Raw genomic sequence first — 22,805 nt, 5'->3', positions numbered from 1 at the left:
TGCCGGGGACTTTAACGCTTCATTTGAACCCGTTTTTTTATTAAGTACTTTACTTGAGGAAGAGGATGAGGTGTGGGGCATTCCTATCCAGGTAGCTGGAGAACATTGTCAACGTATATCATCAGTCTCCCTGCAGATTGCTTCTTCAGTCACCGGCATGGGAGAACTGAATCTGATTTAGGCAGACAGGCCACTTTTAAAAGGGGTGTTAGCACAAGCGTTATTGATTATATTTTTGTTGATGTAAGAATCTGGTCTCTAGTGGAGGATATGACTATTGACCAGAGGACTGACAGCGAACGTAATTCTTTGTTGCTAAAAATGACGGGCACGGACTTGGATAGGAACCCGTTACGTTGCATTTCTAGAATCGAAGAGCCCCATGTAACCAACAATCGTAAAAGAGTCACTTGGCCCAAAGTTCTAGCAGATCAGGACATATACACCAGAATATAGAAGATTTTTGTACTTTTTTGACTAACTTGTGTAGTAGTCTGGGAAGTGCACAATCCCATGAATCAATTCATATAACATCAGTGCACCGAGAATTTTTTGACGCTCTTCAAACTGTTTTCACCAAAAATTGCTCTAGCAGAAGGCCTGTTGGTACAGGGGAAAGCAAATGGTCCAAAAACAAATGCAAGAAAGCCAAGGGGGTTCTGCAATTAGCAGACAGGAAGCATAGCAGAGCTGCTGCGCTAAGTAAAGCCAAGTGAGATTTTGCCGCTAAAAACTAGCAAGATTTGATATTAGCTGCAAAATGCAATGACAGTCGCCTTTTTTGGCATATTGTCTCAAAGGGTAGCTCAGAGAATGTTTCCACCCTTAGTTTCCACATCCAGCTAGAAGCTTGGGTGGACCACTTTTCAAAATTATACTGTAGGTCTGAGGACCTGGGTAGCTGATCATAATTTTGCTAATACTGTCTCTGTGGTGACTGTGATTGATACAGCATAGTTTTTTAGCCTAGAAGATACCCTGTCCTGGCAGCATTGGACCATCTGGATTTGCATGGCCAATAGTCTATGGGACAGCTGGGATGTTGCGTTGCCAATTAAATAATTGGAGCGCGTGTACGCCGAGAGGCGTGTTAGGAGCTGGCGGCGGCGGCGCCGGGTGAGGTCCCGCTGGCTCAGCATGGCCTCAGTATTTGCCTCCACAGCTTTGGTCATTCGGTCTATCCGGTCAGACAGCTGGCCAACATTCCTGGCTGTATTGTGCAGCTGCATATGTATTGCTGCAAGGTGTCGTGCCTGTTGTTGGTGGACGCGCAGGATGCAGCGCTCTATTGAAAGACCCGGCACACGCATAGTCATCCCCCTCCTGCCGGCGTGTGGTGTACTTTGGCGCCGCTCCCTGACCTGTCCGCTGGACTGGGTAGGCACAGTAGGTGTGCGTTGTGTTGGTGGCCTGGCGGCTGCTGGTGTTGCCGATGCCACTGGTATGGGTCTGACAGTTAGCGATGGTGGTGCGCCTGTTGTCGCTGGCGTTTCAGGTGGTGGTAAGGCTGCTGGCGCTGGTGCTTGCCCTGATGGACCTTGTTGTGTGGATGGATGTGCGTCACCCTCAGAATCCTCATGAGTATCATCAATTTGCAGCCCCTCACTGTCGCTGCTGGTGTTTTCAGCGCCACCTGTGATGTAAAGTGGACGTTGATTAATTACATGTATCTTTCACATGGAAGGTTGCTACATGCCTCCATCCCTCTTATTGGGAGCTAACCTAGCTGAAATCACTAGATTGCAAAGAGTTCAGAATGCGGCCGCCAGGGCTCTGGTTGGTCTCCCGCGCCATTCCTCTATATCAGGAACCTTGAAGAAACTGCATTGGCTCCCGGTGGGCAAAAGGGTCCAGTTTAAAGCATTGTGCTTCGCCTTCAAAATTCTTAAAACCTCCTCCCCCCCTATGCTTCACTCACTTCTGTCAAAGTACATCCCTAGGAGAGTACTCCGGTCAGAGGGGCAGCATCTTGCGATCGTCCCCCGCACCAGACTGGCTAGAGTGGGCGGCCGCTCTTTTAGTTTCCTAGCGGCCAAGCTATGGAACAGTCTCCCTGAAGTTATCCGCGGGATTCAGGATCTCCTAGTCTTCAGAAAGGCTATCAAAACACACCTCTTTCAACAATAGTTCCCTCCCTAGCGTCTCCACCTCACTGTACTCTGTCCTTCCGCAGCGCCGGGACGCCCCTTTGCTGAGGCAGCCGTGCGCTATATAAATCACTATAGCATAGCATAGCATGCATGCAGGCTAGCATTCCCTGACTGGCTGTTGGATTGACTCTATTAGGACATATCTGGCTGTATGGGGCTGAATGTAAATTGTGGTCAGACGACATGTCCCACAATGCAATAGGGATATTCTGTTTTGCATGGGCTGCATGACTGGGGTTTCTTATGGGTAGCTCTAGGGTCATGGCCATTGTTAGGGGACAGGGTCGCAGTCGCATGGCACTTACCTTGGCTTTCTTGGGTGAGTCGGGAGGAGTCCAGCCGGGTAACCCCCACGCATGCCTCAGGTTGCAATGTGTCATCAACGAGGTCCTCGAATGGGGTATTGGGAGGGACTGTTGGCTCTCCCCCTCCTGTTGCAAGGCGCTCACCCAGCCTCTCGGCGACCCTCTCCTTGGCACTACCTCGGAGGTCGTACCACCTCTTCTTGAGATCGTCGATTGATCTCTGGGTGACTCCAACTGAATTTACTTTTGCGCGGATGCGCAACCAAAGTCGCTGTTTGTCGGCCTCTGGCACCCTCCTGGAGTCCTTCCCGAACAGTCTGTCATGATCTTTACAGACTCCCTCAATCAGATGTTCAAGCTCCTGTTCAAAGAATTAAATTTTTCGATTTCTCCCTGTGGAACTGGCCCCTGCTGCTTCCTGTGACATTGCTGCAGTGGGGTGTATCCTTTTTCAAAGCTGGAGGTGGTTTAGAGTGGAGCTCTGGGCAGTGCTGCTTCCAATTCAGCCTCAGTATTCAGAATGAGGGAGGGAACTGGTTGCTTCCTGGTTGTGATGTCATCACTGTGCTCGAAATGCGACTTCCCGTTTTTGCGATCTCGATATTAGCGAGATCGCAATTTGCGATCTCGCTAATAGCGAGATCGCAATTTCAACACGGAAATTGTCAGATTTTGCGATTATTCTGCGATTTTGGAAAAATCGCAATCGGCTTTTGCGGCCGAATGCGAATCGCTATTTTTTCTCGCAGATTTTCATGAATCCCATTATGCTAATTCTAAATTGCGATTCGGTATTAATCGCAATTTAGAATTCGCAGAAAATGTTTTTCATGAATCTGGGGGTAAGTTTCCTAGAAAGGAGGCTGTTGGTTTACTAATAGATTATTTTCCTGCCTTCACTAAAGCAAAAGAAACCGAAGAACATGTGTTTTTCTTTTGCCCTAAATACCAAACGATATGCAGGAGGTGGATAAAACCAATCTGCCTAAACTTAGGAGCAAGGCAATACCAGATTGCTTATAGAATCTTAAAATCGTACGTATCAGGCCAATAGTTTTTGCCGTTAGCCCCTTTATATTTGCCTTTTGGATAACCCGACAGAAGCTTTTACCATAGGTTGCATTGTAATATTAACTGCCCCCGATTGTCTTGTGCTGAACAATAAAATTAATGTACTGTGTATTGTATGAAAGCTCCCTTCTTCTTCTTTTCAATGCTCTTGTAAGCAGCGTGGTTGTCAGCAGGAAGGCTATACTAACATTGTGTTGTATGTATTTTAATGGGGGCTGTTGTTAAACACTTTTACTGCCTTCTCTTAATCCAGATCTGGAAATGCACTTGATTTTTATATTTTTATTTTGTAAATAGATGAATGTTTTATTTTTGTATACTTTGATGCTTTGAAACAAATAACTGAATAAAGTTATTTGATGATGATGAAGATGATGAGTTAATAGATAAATTGTGTGCCACTACACTCAATGACATTGTATGCCACTACACTCTTCAATACTATATTCCTCTCCCCTGTGGCACACTGTACACAACACTCTACCTCACCACACAATACAACACTATTCTGTACTCTATGCCCCTGCACTGTACTCCACTGTATGACAGTTCCACACACTCTACAACATGGCATACCACTCCACTGTACGACACGCCATTCCACTCTATAACACTTTACTCTACTGTATACTACACCACTGAAGTGTACTACACTCCACAGCACTGGAGAATACGAGACAGCACGCTACTATATAATACTTTAGTTCACTCTATGCTTTGTCACTCTACTACACTGTTTGACAGTTTAGCCCATTACACACCACTGTACTACACTTTAATGTACTCTGCTCCACTCTACAACACTAAACTTTACAGCATAAAACTGCCCCAACACCACCCTACTGCACTCTATGCCACTGCCAGACACCGTAGTACACTGTATGCCCCTGCACTGCACTGTACAGCCCTCTACCCCACTCTATGCGAATCTACAACACTTTATCCAACTCTATTCCACTTGATATCACCCCTCTCCACGACACTCGACTTCCAGACACTACAGTTGAAGATACTCCACTGAACGAAACTCAAATGCACTGTACAACATGCCACTCCACTGTACAACACACTACTCCACTCCACTATAGGACACACCACGCCAGTCTATTATATAACACTTTACTACACTATATGCATCGCCACTCCCCACCACTGTATTCTACCCCACAACACTGTCCTTTACCATACTCTATGACACTGCACTTAACAACACTCAATTTAATGACTCTTGACACTAAGATTTTTATTACAAAAATAAAAACCATTTTGAATGAATGAAAATAGCTAGGGTTAAAGCTAAGTTACAGTTAAGTAAGCATTATTCTTTCTATTCAAACCCAATTTAAACCAAACAAACTGGGGAAATTATAAAGTTAACACAAGTTCTTAGAAAAACTGGGCCTGAGTATCCAATATTAGAAAAAAAATATAGTTGTATTATAGTTATGCCTACTTTAGAATGCAAACAGACAATTTTTTACGACATATGTCCACCGTAATAAACATGAAGATACCAACTTTCTGTAGAGGGAAGGCAGAAACAGTGTATGGCAAAGAAAGAACTGGCAATGCCAGGAAGTAAACTGGAGCGAAATCCAGTCATGTGGTTGTCAGTGGACTTCTGTATTTGTATTTACTACTCCTGACATATACCAGAGCAATGTGGTTTCAAGGGGAGGAGCTATGAGGGGGAAGGCCGGGTGGATTCTCTATTGCCACACCAACTTTTCCAAGCTGCTGGAAGGGTGAATGAGTAACAGGTGTTTATATTTTGCTTCCTAGAGACCGTCCTGTTCACCATTGATAATGACAACAACTGCAGAATCGGTCTGCCTCCCCTTTCGAGTGAGGATGATTACCATAAGCGAGCAAAGCTCCTGGGGAAGCTGGAGAATTCCAGCCATGTCTTCTTCAATCCAAAAGGTCAGATGTTTGTTGTGCGGGGAGATGAGCTCTTCAAGGGACCATCACCTTGCACGCCATGGAGCGACTGGTTTTCTCAGGCCAAATGTGTCGGCAAAGGTGGGTGGGACCAGTGTAAGTTCCTCTATTTCAGTCCCACTGGTAAACTCTTTGCGGTGACCAAAGCTGGTGCCTGGTACAGGGGACCTGAGCCTGAACACGAAGAAGTGCCCTGGATCTTTCGCCAGGCGGCTAAGATTGGTGGCAGCGGATGGCAAGTGTTTGATGCGCTGTGCTATGACCCAGATGGCAGCATGTGGGGTGTTTACGAAGGATCACTTCGAAGAAATCAACCCCTGTCCACCACGGACGGCAACTGGGTGGCACAGAGCATCGTCGTTGGAGCCAGTGGTTGGGATCAGATTAGCTACTTCATGGGATTCAGCTCTGATGGGAATCTGTGGTGTGTTTCTCGTGATGATGGGGTCATATACTCAGCACGACCACCCACCAACAAAGATGAGCCCTGGTTGACAAGAGCGAGGAAATTGGGTTGCGACTACCACAAGTATAAATGTTTGGCATTTGCAGACGATAAAACCATCAAGAAGGTGCTGAGTGTCGAATTCTTGACGGACCTCGGGAAGGTCCAGGAGATGCAGCCGGAGGTGGTGACCGAGAAGGTCTATGACAACAAGGGCAGCACGACCCCCCTTAAGGCAACCTTTGAGCAAGTATCACACCTTTTCATTTTAGGCCGATTTAATGAATGTGCTTAGAGATCATACTTGATCCAGCTCTGATACTCATTGCTTCACCACTTACATACATGTCTTGTCCACGAGAAGCATCATTTACAACGAAGTCAATACAATGCATGCCATTACAATGTGGTCATTATAACAACTGTGTTGTTACATCGCATACCGTTACAACGCAAGCCGTTACAATGCAGAAGCTGATGGATTTTAAATCCAACTCCTTCCCTACTGTTGCACAACTGGAGTTGGAATAGTAAATTATACTATTCCAAACTCCACCGCCCCCCTACAGCAAGTTGTTGTAATGACTTGCGTTGTAATGCTATGCGTCGTAACAACCCAGTCATGTAATGGCCGCGTTGTAATGGCAGGTGTTGTAAATGTGTGCGTTGTAATGTGTCCTATTCCTTGTCCTTCAACCATGCAAACCCTTTGTATGGCCAGCCGAGAACATTTCCACAGTGCAACAGCCGGAACGCTACCACATGCGTTATTACGCTGCACTTCTGCTTCACAACCTGTAGGTCAGTTTCAGAGGCTTACTCTTCTCTACAGTCTTCAGTGGCTACTCACTTGAGTACCACTGAGCTTGGTAAACGTCACCATCTGTTATCCAGAGCTATAGTACGCTTGTAAGGTTTAGGCGATACATAGATGATCAATTACTGTTATAATAACTAACGCTTACACCAGTTGTCACATTCCATTCTCCAGTAAATTTGGGCATGAAGAAGAAAATAAATATAGTTGTAGCTATATTTCCAAGATACACAGGGCCATATTTAAAAAAAACTGGTGGATTGCGGTGTTACTCCAAAATTGGTAACGGCGCACTCCAACAGTTTTAAAATGCTGGGATGTGCTGTATTTACAAAAAATACAGTGCACCCCTGCATTTTCCCTGATGCTGGCGCTAAAAAAGCTGCATAGCGTTAAGTGGCTTAACGCCACCTTGTGAATACGTCAAATGACTTAATGCCACCAGAACGTCGCAAAAAGTGATGTTCTGGTGGCATTTACTCCTTGTATATATGCCCCATAGTAATACATATTTTGAAGCGCTAAGAAACAGAATCGTGTTTGAAGCGCTATATAAAGTTATTATTACTCCTACAATCGTTAGTATCATTAGTTTTATCACATTTCCTCTTGCAGATACTTGATTGAAGGCAAGTGGAGCCATGTTTGCGTATGTATGGATCGCGGGTTACCACGGATTGCCAGGACCATATAAAGAGCAATCTTCAGTTTACCTGTAAATCTGTATGATTTACTTACATAATGAACACAGTTTACCTCTTGCAACCTCTGACTTCGGTGCTTGGGCGATGGTTGCAGGTGGGGCACGCTGGCACTCTTTTTTGAGGACTGGAACTTGTATTTCCTCATCAGACTTTGACCCAAAAAAAGAAGGAGAAAAATACAAAATGGGGAAAGATGGGGAGAGAAGGATGCAAAAACAGTGACAGTGAAGGAAAGCAGAGTGAGGTAAGGGGGAGGAGGCATCTGCTGGGGGGGCAAAGAGGCATATGATCACACTTAAGACCAGTCATAGATAGCGCCAGCCCCTGGGATTGGCAGAACAACTTAAGCTCTGCCTGGTTGTATCTGGGCCTTGTGGAAAACGCTCCCTCAGCCTATTGGTCCAGGACTGCTAGCTGGATTTTTTCTACAGGCTTGGCCTGTATTTTTAAGTCTCTGTCCAAAGGAATATGGGAAAAAGCTGTAAAATCGGGCATTTTTCATCACTTGAAACCTAGACATAAAACAGTGAACGAATGAAGAAATTTGTGTCTTCACGCTTTCTGAATAATTTTCAATGTTTATTAAACAATTGGAGAAACGCTAGCTTATACAATTCTATTGAACATATTCACTCATTCTTTTTTCCATACCAGCCCTTGTGCCTTTCACTATGGCACAACGCAAACATAGGGTTGATATTAGTGTCGAAAACTAATGAACAGTAGTTTGAAGGACCGCCAGATTTGTCCAGAGCTCTACTTGGCAGATGTGCCAGAAAGCCCCAGGGTACCCTGCCAGATGATAGAGCGCTCTATAGATACACATCACATCACATAACATTTATGCCCAGGTATTCTTTCTGTCTCACTAGCATTGTCTCTATTCTTATCTCTGTAAACGTTCTCTCTTTCCTCATTTCAGGGTCAATAAGGTGTACTCAGCCGAGAGCCACTTCACCCACGAGCATGGCTTTGAGTGTAGCATGGAGGCTGAGACCACCTTTGAAACAAACGTTCCAACAGTGGGCAAAGCAGGCATCCGTATGTCCGCAAAGGCAACTACGTCCAATGTCTGGAATTTTACAAAAGTCAATACAACTGAGGTGAGACTTTTTTTACGTTTTCCAAAGGTATCTTAGCGATTTTGAGGACCCCTGTTTGGAACAATGTTGAATTGTATTATTCTTTCTTTCTGATTCTAGCCCTATATTGCCCAACAATATTGTGTGAGCCCTTAAAGGTTACAATACAAAAATACACAGAAGTCAGCTAAAGAGACATTTCACTTTCCCAGGGGGGCTCTTGAATTTATTTATTTATTTATTTATGCGTTTTTATATAGCGCGGACTTTTATAAGGCGTCAGAGCGCTTCACAAAAGGAACAGAACTGACACATGAGGAGAACATTACACATGAACAGATTGCAAAAGCAGACGTTAAGTTACATGAGGTAAAAGTGACAATTGTGAGCAAACAAAATACATGAGGTAGCAAAAAGTGCACAGGAGGAAAAAGTGACAAGTGTGCAGGTTACAAGAGAAAAGAAAGTACAATTAGAGGTGTAATACTGCAAAATATGCTAGACACTCAGGTACAAGAATAAATGTAACGTAGGCAATGGTGGCACTTGTGCAAGTGTCAAAGGCAAACAAAATGTGAGTGGTAGCATACTGTGTGTTACAAGGGAAAAGTGGTGTGTGCAAGTTACAAAAAAGTACCAAACCTAAGTACAAGGATAATACAGCAGTGAATGTTAAACACTCCAACCACAAGAACACACTGGGAAGGCACTTCCATAGTCAAGGAGAATAGAATTTTCAGTAAAGGGAGGTCTTCCTTCAGATAATAGAGTGGAAGTGAATTACTTTTGGAGGTGTCTTTGGAGGAGGAGAACTTTGAGGTCCGTTTTGAAGGCCTGGGAGGAGGCGGTGGTCCGGAGCTGCGGCGAAAGGGAGTTCCAGATTATCACCGCGTTGCCTGAAAAGGATTGGGCCATCGTTCTTTCCTTCTTAAAATTGGGAGGTTCAAGCAGAAGATTTTCCTCATTACGTGATGGTCTAGATCCTCCAGAAAGTTTCAGTTTATTCGCCAGGTAGCTAGGAGAGGAGGAGTGCAAGGCTTTGTGGGTGATACAAGCAGTCTTGTAGATAGCTCTAGCCTCGATGGGAAGCCAGCGTAGGGTGGATAACATCGGTGTGATGTGGTCGCTTCTTTTGACCCCATAAATGAAACGAGCCGCTGAATGGAAAACAGATTTATGGGGGGACAAGTGGGATTTGGGGAGGCCAGTAAGAAGAGAATTGCAGTAGTCAAGTCTGGAGAGGACCAGCGATTGCACTAGGGTTATAAGGTCCTGCTCCGGGAAGAAGCGACGGATTCCCCAAAGAAGGCGCACGTGGTATCGAGCAGACTTTGCAACGGCATTGATGTGGGGGATTAGATTTAGTTTTTTGTCGAGTATGACACCAAGGGATTTTGCGCTGTTGGCAATGATGGGTTTAGTGTTAAGTAGATTCAACTGATCCATCCATTATTGCACCGGGGGAGGAGAGATTGAGGAGGAGGAGAGGAGGAATTCAGTTTTGGAGGGATTCAGAATCAGTTGATGAGTAAACATCCAGTTTTGAATGGAGTCAAGAGTAGATCTTAGGATAGAGAGATCGTGAGTGGAGGCAACCTTGAGGTAGATTTGAGTGTCGTCTGCAAAAAGATGATATTGGATCTCGGATTTACTTAGGAGATTTCCTAGTGGTTCTAAATAGAGATTGAACAATGTGAGTGCAAGTATAGAGCCTTGAGGAATACCCTGACCTACCGCCACAGGAGATAAAAGACTGTTCGCTATTTTGATCATTTGGGATCTATCAGAGAGGAAGGAGGCAAACCATTTAAGCACAGTGCCCTCCATGCCCATTCTCTGTTGAAGAATGTTGGGGAGGGTGTTGTGATTGACAGTGTCAAAGGCTGCAGAAAGGTCAAGGAGAGTTAGAAGACAGGACCCCCCCCCCCGAGTCGAGGATCCTCAGCGCGTCATCAACCACTTGCAGTAGGGCTATTTCAGTGCTGCAGTTTTGAATGAAGCCAGACTGGAAATTGTCAAGAAGATCATTGTCCTTGATATGACAAGAGAGTTGTTTCGCTTCACATCTTTCTGTAATCCTCGCAAGAAAGGGTAAGTTAGTGATGGGGTGGAAGTTGTTAAGGTCAGACGCATCAGCAGTTGGTTTTTTAAGCAGCGGGGTGACCTGCCCAGTTTTGAAGGAGACAGGAAGGGTGCCTTGATAGAGGGAGAGGTTGACCAGAGTGGTCCAGTAGGAGAGGGAAAGGGTATAAAAGTCAATGGCAATGGCACTGGGGATGGGGTCCAGATGATGGATGGAGGGCTTTGTTTCGCGGATGCACTTGAGAAGGGCATCTTAAGATATGGGGTCAAAGTTCTGCCAAATGGCTAAGGATTTGCACTCCTCTGGAGGGGTAGGATGAGCGACCAGATCCACTAGTGATTTCACTTTTTATAGCGAAATCCGCTGCTCTTTTTGCAGAATCCTCCAACTTGGAGGATGGGGGAGAGCAGTCAGGAATCTTGATGAGATCGAATAGTTTTTTGGGTCTATTTTTGGCTGAGTCCTGGAGGGTTTTCAAGTGCTCCGCTTTCCCAAGGTAGATGTGCTTGTGGTACTTGGATCTTGCGGAGCGAAGCGTGGACAAGTTATCGGTGGAGGGCACTTGCCTCCATTGTTTCTCCAGGAATCTTAGCTGCTTCCTTTCTTCATAGAGGGATTTGTTGAACTAAGGTGCTGAAGGGGTGGGCCTTAACCTTTTGCTTTTGAGTGGAGCGACGTTATTGATTTCAACTGCAAGAACTGTGAGGCATTGGGAGGTGAGTTCATCAACATCTAGGTTCAGGTCTAGCCTTGGCAGTGATAACAAAGCTGATTCACAGAGGGGACCGACAGCAATATTTTTAGCATCACGGAACCAGGAGACAGCCCCCTTGGGTTGGCCAAGAGTTATAGAGTGTGATAGTTGAATAGAGGATGGGATGAGGAGGTGGTCAGACCAATCTACATGAATGGGGGTAGTGATAGAAAGCAAGCCTGCTTTAGAAATAACAAGGTCCAAGATTGAGCCCTTAGAGTGAGTTGATTCTGTGCAGTGTTGGATGAGATCATTTGCAGAGAGGTAGGTGGCCAGGGAGTTTGCGGAATAGTCTTGCGGTAAGCCCCAGTGGAGATTGAAGTCACCCACAAAAGTCCGATTGTCACTTCTCGAGTATTGGTCACTGATGAAGTCAGTGAGTCCCTCCGAAAACGAGGGGCCACTACAAGGCGGGCGGTAAATGACATGGAATCTGAGGGGTGAACGGTGGTGCACTTGTAACTCAAGAGAAAGGCATTCAAAGGTGTGGGAGGAGCTGATAGGAAAGGTCTTAAGTTGAAGGGAGTTTCTAAAGATGATTGCAACACCTCCCCCGTGCTGTCAGTTCTGTCATTCCTAAGTATAGAATAGCCTGAAGGTAATAGGAGATCAAAAATAGAGTGCGAGGTATCTTTGAACTAGGTCTCTGTGAGGAAGAGCATGTCAATATTGTGATGGGTGATGGTATCTGAGATTTCAAGTTTGTGTTTTACTGCAGATCTGCAGTTGTGGAGCAGACAGCGCAGCTCTGTCAGGACTGTTTTGGTGACGGGGCACTTGGGCTCTGAAGGGTCATCGGGATATTGTGCTTGCGCGGGGTGCTCGGGAGGGTTTAGGTGGATGCTTGGTTCTGACAGAGGAGATGGTCGGAATAGCGTAGATAGTAGGGTTGCTAGGGTATGCAGGTTGAAGAAGGGCGGTGTTCAAAGGCTTGTGCGAGTTAACGAGGTTTGCAGACGACAGGTTGAGCTTGGTTATATTGAGGTGAGGGGCGGGGTGCATCTCGTGGGAAGTTGGGGAGGAGTAGAGGTGCAAGGAAAGGTGGAAATCTTAGGACTTAAAAGTGAAATTGCAGCTGTAAGCTGGGAGATGGAGGTCATAAGAGAACCTAGCGTATTTTCCAGAGAGAGTAAGGAAGAGCACGGAGGGTTGGGTGGCTCGATGGAAACAGGACTGGGGCAAAATTGGTGGTGGAAGACAGGGAGAGGTGGGGGGACAGGAGGTGAGTTGGGGTGTAGGGTTCACAAGTGGGGAAAGGTGGAGGTTGAGAGCGGGAGTTAGTGAATCGGAGGTTAAGGGAGAGTTGTCTTTGTTGGTGTTGCAAGAAGGAGAGGAATTAGGGACAACTTTAGGGGAAGAAGGGTACGGAACACAGCGGTAGGGAATAAGGAAAGGGGAGGACTGTGTGGAGTCATGGGAATGTAGGAGGTTTGGGAGGAAAAGAGGTGAGGTGGTTGTGGAGGGCATGTCAGCTAGGAGAGGTGGCTGTGAGGGAACAGGCATCTGGCAGAGTGGGGGGGTTGAGAGAAAGGGAAGTTGGGGAAAGGAAGTGGTACTGCCGGACCCGAGGGAGGGAAATGGAAAGGGTTCCTGATGAAGGCTCACAGCCGAAACGCGCGTAGTAAACTGTAACCTATAGCCATGTTTTAAACAATTACTGTAATGCACTTTAAATACCCATGAATTGGAATTTACAGTATGTTATATATGTAGAAAGTTTGTTACATATATATATATTTGAAGTAGCCAAAGATCATTGCACCTTTTTTAAAAACTTAACATGACTAAATAAAGAACAAATATTTTTGTACCAAAACCTTGGTTAAGATTCATTCACTGCTGTCTAAATGTCAGTCTAAGTCCATAATTCAACCAGTTCCTAATTTTCCGTATTCTCAAGTGTTTGATTTATCCCGAATTAGGAACTCTAGTAAAAAAATTGCAAGATATGGAACAATAAATGCAATCCTACAGTGACTATCTGCTTAAGAGAAAAATGGACAAACTAAAGAAAGATGTCCAATATTTCAGCGATGAAAAAGTCTATCCCTATCTTGCTGACAACTATTATCAACCAGCACCCATAGGTGATACTTCCAGCACCTTAAATCAACAGACTATCCCTAAGAAAATAACCACCTTTTCCAACACCTCGGGATCCGACAACGAAAGTAACAACAGTGACAACGACTCAGGACCCCATCAAAGAGGGGGACGCGCCGGAGGTAACAGGCCTTTTTTATCCAGGCGAGGGAATCCACAGGAACGTTGGAAACCCAGATACCAGTCCCGCCACAGAGGCAATTTCCAACAACAGAATCAACATTACCCTCCCCCTCCCCAACCAGCTATATCCTGTGCCATTGATGCATGCCTACCCTCCACCTCAAAACTATCAGGAGGCCTCTGCCATGTACCCCAACCCCAACCAGTACCTAGTGACCCGACATGCACAATACTGGCGCGATTAGAGGAAATCCCTATTTTCAATTTAAGTAACACTTTATTGAGTTCTGAGACTGAAAAGCTACTAACCAAAGGGCTCTCCTTTGTCCCTCATTGCACTATCAACAAGTTTGAACTATTCAAAGACTTGATGAACTTTTTTAGAAAAGTAAGACTCCAAAACTTCTTTGAAAATGCTAATCAGAACACAGAAACTACAAACAACTTATCTGGCCTTAAACCGGTATCTACATTTTTACCTACATTGGAACCAGTAGCCCCAGAAATAGCGATATTTGAACATGTAGTGTTCAATAAACTCACTGCTGCCACGAAATATATACCATCTCCCAACTTTAACATTTCACATGAGGAACATCAAGCATTAAAAACCCTTAAATCAAATAAAGACATTACCATCAAATGTTGCGATAAAGGTGGAGGGATCATGGTGTTAGACACCACACAATATATATCAAATATGGAAAAACTTCTCAGTGACCCAAATCACTACATCCCAATCAAAAAAGATCCTACCAAAAAAGTCCAGACTGCCATTCTAGCATTGACCACCAAGGCACTAAATGATGATGTCATTTGTGAACAAGAATGGCAATTTTTAAATGTCCACCAACCAAAAATGGCAGCAATATATGGGGTTCCCAAGATCCATAAAAACAGCGAGGATCCCCCATACAGACCCATAGTTACCACTATTGGGTCCATAACTGAGCCATTATCCAAATACATCGATACTATTCTCAGACCACACATCTCTAAGATTCCTTCACATATCAAAGATACCAGAGACATCATAAACACTGTAGAATCACTATCTTTCAATCCAGATACACAATGGATGGTCACTATGGATATAGAGGCCCTATATGCCAACATTCCTCAATCAGGAGCGATTTCTGCTGTCTCTTGGTTCATCGACACCTACGCAATAGATTGTCCCAAAGCTTTCATTCTTGATTGCTTGGCAATAGTCCTATCAGAGAACACCTTTGATTTTAATGGGTCCCCTTTTTCAGCAGACAAAAGGGGTAAGCATGGGGGCATCATGTGCACCCACAGTAGCCAATATATATATGGCTAAATATGAATCCCAATTCATATATAACGAAGTAGCCCCCTGTGGAGGGCATGTCAGCTAGGAGAGGTGGCTGTGAGGGAACAGGCATCTGGCAGAGTGGGGAGGTTGAGAGAAAGGGAAGTTGGGGAAAGGAAGTGGTACTGCCGGACCCGAGGGAGGGAAATGGAAAGGGTTACCAAGGGGAAAAGGGAGTAGCACAGCATTGCTGGAGGAGTGGGAGGGAGGAGGGAGATGCAGTGGGATTGTGGAGAAATCCGGGTTAATAACGAGGGGAGGGGGTGGTGGACAGGAGGGATGGAAGAAGGGATAAGGGGAGCGAAGGGAAAGTTCACTGGGGGAGAATGTTGGAGGGAGGTGGACTAAAAAGGGGGGTGACTGGAAGGAAAATGGGGGAGGAGAAGAGTTTGGAGTACCGGGATGGTGCAGATTGGACCAGGAGCATATTAGCTAGCGGTGAGGTTGCAGTGAAGTGGGAGGGGGCATTCTGTGAGGGGGAGGAATAGGAGAGGAGGTCACAGAGGAGGGGGAGGGAAGAGGGCCGACCAGTGATTCTTGAGAGTGCAGCCAATTGGAGTGTAGGGGGGTCAGGGGAGGAGAAAGGGAGTAATAGGTGGAGCTAAAAAGAGAGACAGGGGATAACCCAGTCGCAGAGGAGGGGAGTAGGGAGGGGAAGAGGTGGTCAAAGAGCGAGAGACAGGTGTCATTGCCTTGGATCATGACAGTACTGTTGTTATAGAGTGAGATAGTGAGGTAACCTTTGAAACGGCCAGAGGGGGACATTTTTAGTTGTTTCCTATGAGGGATAGAGGAGGAGGAGGTGACGTTAAGTGAATTGTATAAGCTGGTGGACCAAGAGGGGGTGTCGTTAATGAAGAAAATGAAATCGTTTTTGAGCCTCCCAAAACGACTATTGTGAAATTGATCAACAAAAAGGGAATCCGGGAAACGTTCAATAGTGTTATGCTTCAATCGTTTTGTTGCAGCTTTAGACAGTCTGGGAGGATAAATGATTTTGTAGCAATTAGTTCCAACCTTAACTGGAGTGGTGGCCATGATGGGAAAATGAGGTGGAGGAGGGAGGGGGGGATAAGAGAGGGGTGTTACTGGGAAAGCGGTGGAGAAGAGAAATAAAAGGGGAAAAAGGGGGCATATAATCCAGACATTAAGGTGAAGATATCAGAACTAATGTGCCATCCGGGAATTGAGGTGGGAAATTGTTGGGCCCTTCAACTAGGGATACAAGATGCCACCTGACACTAGATAAAATGTAATTTACAAGGGAATTGTTTTCAAATGATAGGACCAACTTGACCACTTTCAGAACCATCACAAGGCAAATATAGTTAAAGTAGAGCAGAATATAAAAGAACACCCAGTGTCCATTGGTGAATACTGTACTTAACACCAGGCTGTTCACAGAACCACACTTGGCACCACCTGCATTGTACGCCCAAGATCTCAACAGACTACTATTGGACCCTAAGCCCCTGAAGATCACTAACATTCGGGGCAAACAGAATAGGGTGGAGCAAAATCTGACTAGCAAAGCCTAAATATGCACAACAGCCTCGTCATCTTAAGACCACCTGTAGAGGTACTCAGAACAGGGTGCGGAAAACATACTACATGAAAAGCATTCCCTAGCACCAACATATTTGTACAAGGGCCTGGCGCCCTACAAACCTTGCAGACTCCCTGGCCAACTGCCATCTCAGAGGGGGACTCAAATGCCCTGAAACCATAGTGTCAATGGTGCTACCCCTGCAGCGGGACTCCAACTCAATCAGAACTGCCCCCACGGAAAAGTAACTTAAAAGGTGCAGCTGGCACTAATAGCCGCGCAGCTGTAAAAGGTCTAAACAATGCAGCTGAAAACAACTTTACTTGCTGCACAACTGTTAACGGCCTAAACGATGCAGCTGGCACTTCTTGCTGCGCAGCTGTAAAAAGGCCTAAATGGTGCAGCTGGCACTTCTTGCTGCGAAGCTGTGATAAGGCATAAACGAAGTAGCTGGCACTACTTGCTACGCAGCTGTAAAAGGCCTAAACAGTGCAGCTGGCACTACTTGCTGCGCAGCTGTAAAAGGCCTAAACGGTGCAGCTGGCACTACTTGTTGCGCAGCTGTAAAAGGCCTAAATGGTGTAGCTGGCACTACTTGCTGCGCAGCTCTCACTGGTAGTCCGGGGCTCCCTTCCTCCACTGGGGGCGAGTGCCATCTTGGAAAGCACCGGGGCGCTGGGGTAGGGCTTCCCCCTGAGTTTGGACTGCAACGGGGAGTTAGTCAGTTAGTCTGTCCCTCCGTCTGGAAGAGCCCTATTAAAAGGGAGGCTTCAGTGGGGGCAGCGAGGTGCCCAACCAAAACGTCCAGGGTCGGCGACACAAGGTTCTATAGCCCTGGTGAGATTGCGCTGAGAGGGCTCACACTTGGGGGAAGGAGTATGAGCAGGAAAACAGCAATGTAGCAAAGGGTGGCAGCTTCCAAGCAGTGAGGCTAATTGCAATCATGTGCCGGCGTCACAGGGTTTGAAGGTGTGGATGCGCTAAGTACTGCAGGAACAGCAGGCGCCCCTCGGAGAGGGGACGGCCAAAAGAGTGCTTGAGCTTAGTGCAGTTCCGCTATTTGTGTTTCCCCTTTTTTTTCTCTGTTTCCCTCTCCAGAATGGGCCCCTATTTCGTACGTTTTTCAATCAGTTATATTTATTTCGGGCTTCCTGTAGTTATTTTGTCTCACATTATCTCCTTGTTACCCCTCTTTGTTAGTGCGCTCCTAAAGATGGCGGCCCCCGCAGGTTACCTTCAGTTTCGATGATGGCTGGCTGCAGGGGTACGAGCCATACCAGACTTGTGCGGCTCGTACTGCAGTATGATATCAGCATACTGGGGCAGGTTCACCGGTGAGTGTGGGGCGGGTCGTTGGTCCTCCTAGAACGCTCCTGTGCATTCCGTATGGCTTGCGGGGAAGAGCTTCGCGCGTGAGCTGTCGTACGGCGCGATCACTGACAATGGCAGGTACGAGGCGTACCAGCAGCCGCACCACCAGCGCACGGTTTTAACGCACTGATCAGAGAGGGGTGCAATTGTAAGTCAAAGGGAACCTTCACTACCTGTGCGTCCATAAAGCAGCATGTCAAATATCTTTAAAAGGTCACCCTAATGTATTTATTTGGTTGTCTGCTCCTACAAATAATGGGGCATGTTTACAGGGGAGCTTGGGGAACCGAGTGAGTTAGGGACAAAAGGGGCACCTTAATTGGAGCGTAAAAATGGAGAAAACAAATATGTCAGCCATGGAAACCGAGGCTGAAAGTTTAACAGTTTTATTAAGAAGCTGCAACTTCAAGAAACTTCAAGATAAGGGCATAAAAATTACGAAGTTCTGAATCTAGTGCTCTGCATTCTCAGATAGCCACATGGATTATTTTGCATTTACTGAATGAAATCTTTTAAACTGTTAGAGAGAGAGAGAGTCTAAACCTCTGAGACACAAATGCACCATGAAGACAATATAAACATTTTAAATATAACAAAGGAGAAAACAATGGTTAGAAAATAACATTGCAAATATATAGCATTTCATATGGCAGAATATAAAATAGAACAGTGCACTTTAAAATAAATGAACAAGAAAGAGCTCTTGGGGAAAACATACACAATCTGTCACCTACATACAAACGAGAAGGTAGTCCAACAATGTTTCTGTGGATCCCCTTTTTATATTCTTTAAGGCGGTGAGAAGTCTATGGTAACGCCATCTCAGGCCACTTCTACCTACATCACTTATAGCATGGTTCGCACTTTTCTCCACATATGGTGGCGCCTTTTTTGTAACAGTGGCCCGTAAGCTAGGTGAAAGTTCATATCTCAGGCTACGCGTGTGTCATAAAATTGCATTGGGCAAGCAGAAAAATGTGTATTGTAAAGGGATTTTAAATATAGACATATAAAGCTTGACACATCTGCTGTAGGCACTTCCCTAATCTCAAGTACTGGTCCAAGATGCGGTCTGCTGTATGTCGAAAGAACAAGGGGATGTTGAACTTTTGAGACAGTGAACTTCGCACACGGGTGGGGTGAGGAATCTTTGTTTGGAGCAGGAGGCCTCACAGAGAGAGGAGCTGGATAAGATTTTGATCAGACATGCCCACAGCCTGCAATACAGAAAAATGTAACTATGGTCAATTTAACAAAAGGCCTACATATTGAACAGAAGGGTCTACACAGGGGTTTATGCTGGTTGAGTAATAAGGATGTCCCAGGGTATTTGTTATATGGAAAAATCGGTCCCTCTCTAATTTCCTCCTCCTGTTCATTTTTGAACACCATTCGTACAGCATATTTAGCTGGCTGTCTGGGCAGTGGCCAGGGTGTGTCACGAAGAAGCGGCTTTTCGGTTCTCTTATTCAGGTCAGCTCCTAAGTCTCCATGTGGTCCCCCTTCTTGGTCAGTCATTGGCTCATATGGGTGTGCCAAGTCTCTCCACAAGGGAAGTGGGGGGCTACCAGGCGCCTGAGCCAGGTAGTCACTATCAAGAGGAACCTGTAATGTGTTGGAGTCAGGGATGGTGAGCTCTACTATATTTAACGTAGCTATTTCTTCCCCGTCCCCTTGTTCCTTGCGTATTCCTGCATATACTCCTGAGTCTGCGTAGTTCATCCCAACTAACTTAGAGCTGAATCTACTAATACAATGGATTAAAATCTGTGTAACGCAACATAACAGCAACAACATACAAAAGATAGGCATTATAAATGTTAGTACAGCAGACAGCCATGAAGGCATCCAGTCCAAGTTGAACCACTTAGGAAAAATGTCTGCTTCAGCACCTCCCTCCTCATGCATCTGTTTCCCCAGATTGTCCAAGTCCTTAAAGGCCTTTGTAAGTGTTCCATTGTCTGCATCATTGCCCAAAATGAAAGTGCAGCAGGATCTCCCCACTTTGGCGCATACACCACCATTCATTGCAGTTAACTGATCTAGAACATATCGGTGCTCTAGAACCATAAGTCCCAAAGGTCGTAGTTCTTCTTTCACTGCGTTGAACCCATCACAGGTGTTATTGACGAGCTGCAGTAGCTCATATCTGGTCACCTGCAGCCAGCGGGCATTGACTTTGGTCTGGAACAGAGGGATAGCACCCCCGAGGAAAGTTTCAGGATAGTTGAAAAGGCAGCATTTTTGTGGAATCTCGTGAAATGGGCCATCTGAGAAATATTTCTTGATGTCCCTTTTTTGGTGGTGGAGCAGGGTGACATCACCTGCGATCGAGTGGGTATGGATTTCTGGGAAATGTTCGCTGTTGGAACAACCAGATGCAGTTCATGCATCGTGACAATGGAGCACCGTCCTTGCCAGTGGGGAGGCAGCTGCAGATAAATGTGTTCTGCGCAGGCCCAATAGATGTCCATGAGGCTGGAGGCGCCGTACTGAAGGTCTGAATTAAAAAGTGTGTTGCTGCAATTAGTGTTCCGACCCACATGAACTGTACCGTTACCTAGGAAGCAAAGGAGAGGAGATTTTAGCTTGTATGCTCTTTTTGGTTTGTAGGTTGTACCCTCATTCAAAGTGTATTTTCTAGTTTCCTGTGCCCATATCTCAGCACAATCCCTCCCAATACCTGATTGATATAATATGTGTGCTCTTGTCCTACAATTGGGCTACCTAAGGAGGCTGCCTTACATATCAAGTCATGTGGGCCATTCCACTTGCTGTTGAAATAAATATTCGCCTTCAGGCGCAGAATTGGTCTCCACTGACAAGGGAATTTGGCATTGGTATGGTTCGCTTGGTGATGTTAGGGTGAGTGGCATTTTGATGGGGGTGTTGGGAAGGTGAAGTACCGTAGTCTCTTAAAGTGATAGTCCCAGACCTGCATTAAATTGGAAGGCACTTTCATACCATGGTAAACCTCCATTACCCTTTCAAACTCCAATGGATCAGTAACAACAGTAAACGTAATATACTTGTTATCCTACTCTGTGGCGTTCACAAATGCATCATCTATTTCGGCTGACTGAAGCTGTATCTGACCATGTATGCGGCAAAGAAACAGGTGTAGGAGACATTTGGATGTGGGCCTTCTCTGGGAAAGATCAATTTATCTGCACCTACAGCTGGGGAATGTGTGAACTCACAAAGCAGGACTCATTTGTGACCTTTCTTCCAACCTCCCTTATGTCCCTGTACCACATGTTGTCTAATAGTGCGTTGTGAACCCCATTATCCTCTGCTGGCGTATCAGGGCGCTGGGAATGGAAATCATGCATAGAGTGCTGGTCGAAAGTGTAAACAACTGTGTTTGGAGATCACTGACCCAGTCTAAGATTGGCAGGGCCGGTGCTTCTTACGTGGGGTATGTGATGTATACCTGACTGGCACTTTCTTGCGAACCATTTTATATCTAACGCTTTGTTTATTTTGGCAGGAACGTTTAGGGGTATCTGGCATAGGGGGATTCAGGGTGAGATCAAGAACCATGCCCCATTCTGTAGGGTCGGCATTGGGTGTGGAACATGTCAGGGTGGGCTGTACATGGGTGTCATAGCTACTGCTGGTGCTTTTCCTAGTTCGCTTGTTACCAGGAAGCGTCCTGGATATGGGGTGCCCTGTGGTGGTAGTAGGTCTAATATTTCTAGCAGCACCTCTCTCACTTTCTGAACGTACTGCAAACCAGTGGAATACAGCTATTGAAACAACAAATGTAACAAAGAAAATAATGGCAACTGTATATATCTTTTTAAATGAAAGTTCAGTATGAGGGGTGGGTCTGTTACTGCGTCTCAGTCCATAGAAGCCCTCATCTTAGGTACATCCCCCTCTGCATGGGATGACTCCTGGTGGCCGGAAGCCCTCGGAAAAGCACCCATCCCGACAGACCACGCACGGAACCTAGGCGTCATCCTGGATTCTTCACTCTCAATGAACAGACAAGTCAGCGCCGTATCCTCTTCCTGCTTCAACATTCTTCGCATGCTCAGAAAAACATTTCGCTGGATCCCCTCAGAAACAAGGAAAACAGTCACCCACGCTCTGGTCACGAGCCGACTGGACTACGGAAACACCCTCTACGCAGGCACTACCGCTAAACTCCAGAAGAAACTCCAACGAATCCAAAACGCCTCAGCCAGGATCATATTAGACATCCCACGCAACGAACACATCTCTGGTCACCTTAAAGACCTCCACTGGCTACCCGTCAATAAGAGGATCACTTTCCGACTGCTTACCCACGCTCACAAATCACTCTACGACATCGGACCAGAATGCCTCAACTCACGACTGTCCTTCTACACCCCCTCCCGCCAACTACATTCTTCCAGCCAAGCCCTCGCCACTGTACCTCGCATCAACAAGACCACCATGGGAGGCAGATCCTTCTCATACCTGGCTGCTAAAACATGGAACTCACTCCCCGCTTACCTTCGCCTTACCCAGAACCACCTAGCATTCAGAAAGCAACTTAAAACGTGGATATTTGACAAGTAATCCTCCTCCCCTTCCTAAGCGCCTTGAAACCCTCTGGGTATGTAGTGCGCTATATAAATTATTTGACTTGACTTGACTTGACATAGACCACCATACGATCTACATGCTCATGCTCTTGGATAGTCAGTGGAAACACGATGCCCTCCTCTTGCTCTTCCTTTAAATCTTGGATGGTGCCAGATGGATCTCCACGTGGCTCCGGTGTATCCATGTCCTTCATTCGGCTATTCCGACAGCAGTGGGTGAAGAGTCTATCACTTGGAATGGTCCTTCAAACTTGGGGTCTTTCCACTTCCGGAGTTGTTTATTTACAAAGATCAGTGTCCCAGGGCAGATAGGTGGAAGTTCATCATAAATAGGGCCCTTGTACTTTGTCTTTCATTTCTGAATAGAAAGAAACTTAGCAGCATGAGTTAGGGCACACAA

At 45.9% G+C, this 22,805-nt stretch overlaps 1 protein-coding gene across 1 annotated transcript in view; it reads left to right on the top strand.

The window, feature by feature from the left end:
* The window catches only part of LOC147725959 (uncharacterized), a 95,940-nt gene that overhangs the window by 35,613 nt on the left and 37,522 nt on the right, over positions 1 to 22,805 (top strand). The window contains exons 2-3 of the mRNA XM_086960081.1: positions 5,309 to 6,158; positions 8,356 to 8,536. Coding sequence (XP_086816207.1) covers positions 5,309 to 6,158; positions 8,356 to 8,536 — 1,031 coding nt within the window. The remainder of the gene's footprint in view (positions 1 to 5,308; positions 6,159 to 8,355; positions 8,537 to 22,805) is intronic.

This window comes from Lissotriton vulgaris, chromosome 3_1 (assembly GCF_964263255.1).
Source record: "Lissotriton vulgaris chromosome 3_1, aLisVul1.2, whole genome shotgun sequence".
Lineage (NCBI taxonomy): Eukaryota > Metazoa > Chordata > Amphibia > Caudata > Salamandridae > Lissotriton > Lissotriton vulgaris.
Note: the sequence above shows the minus strand (reverse complement) of the source record. Positions and strands in the feature narration are given on the sequence as shown.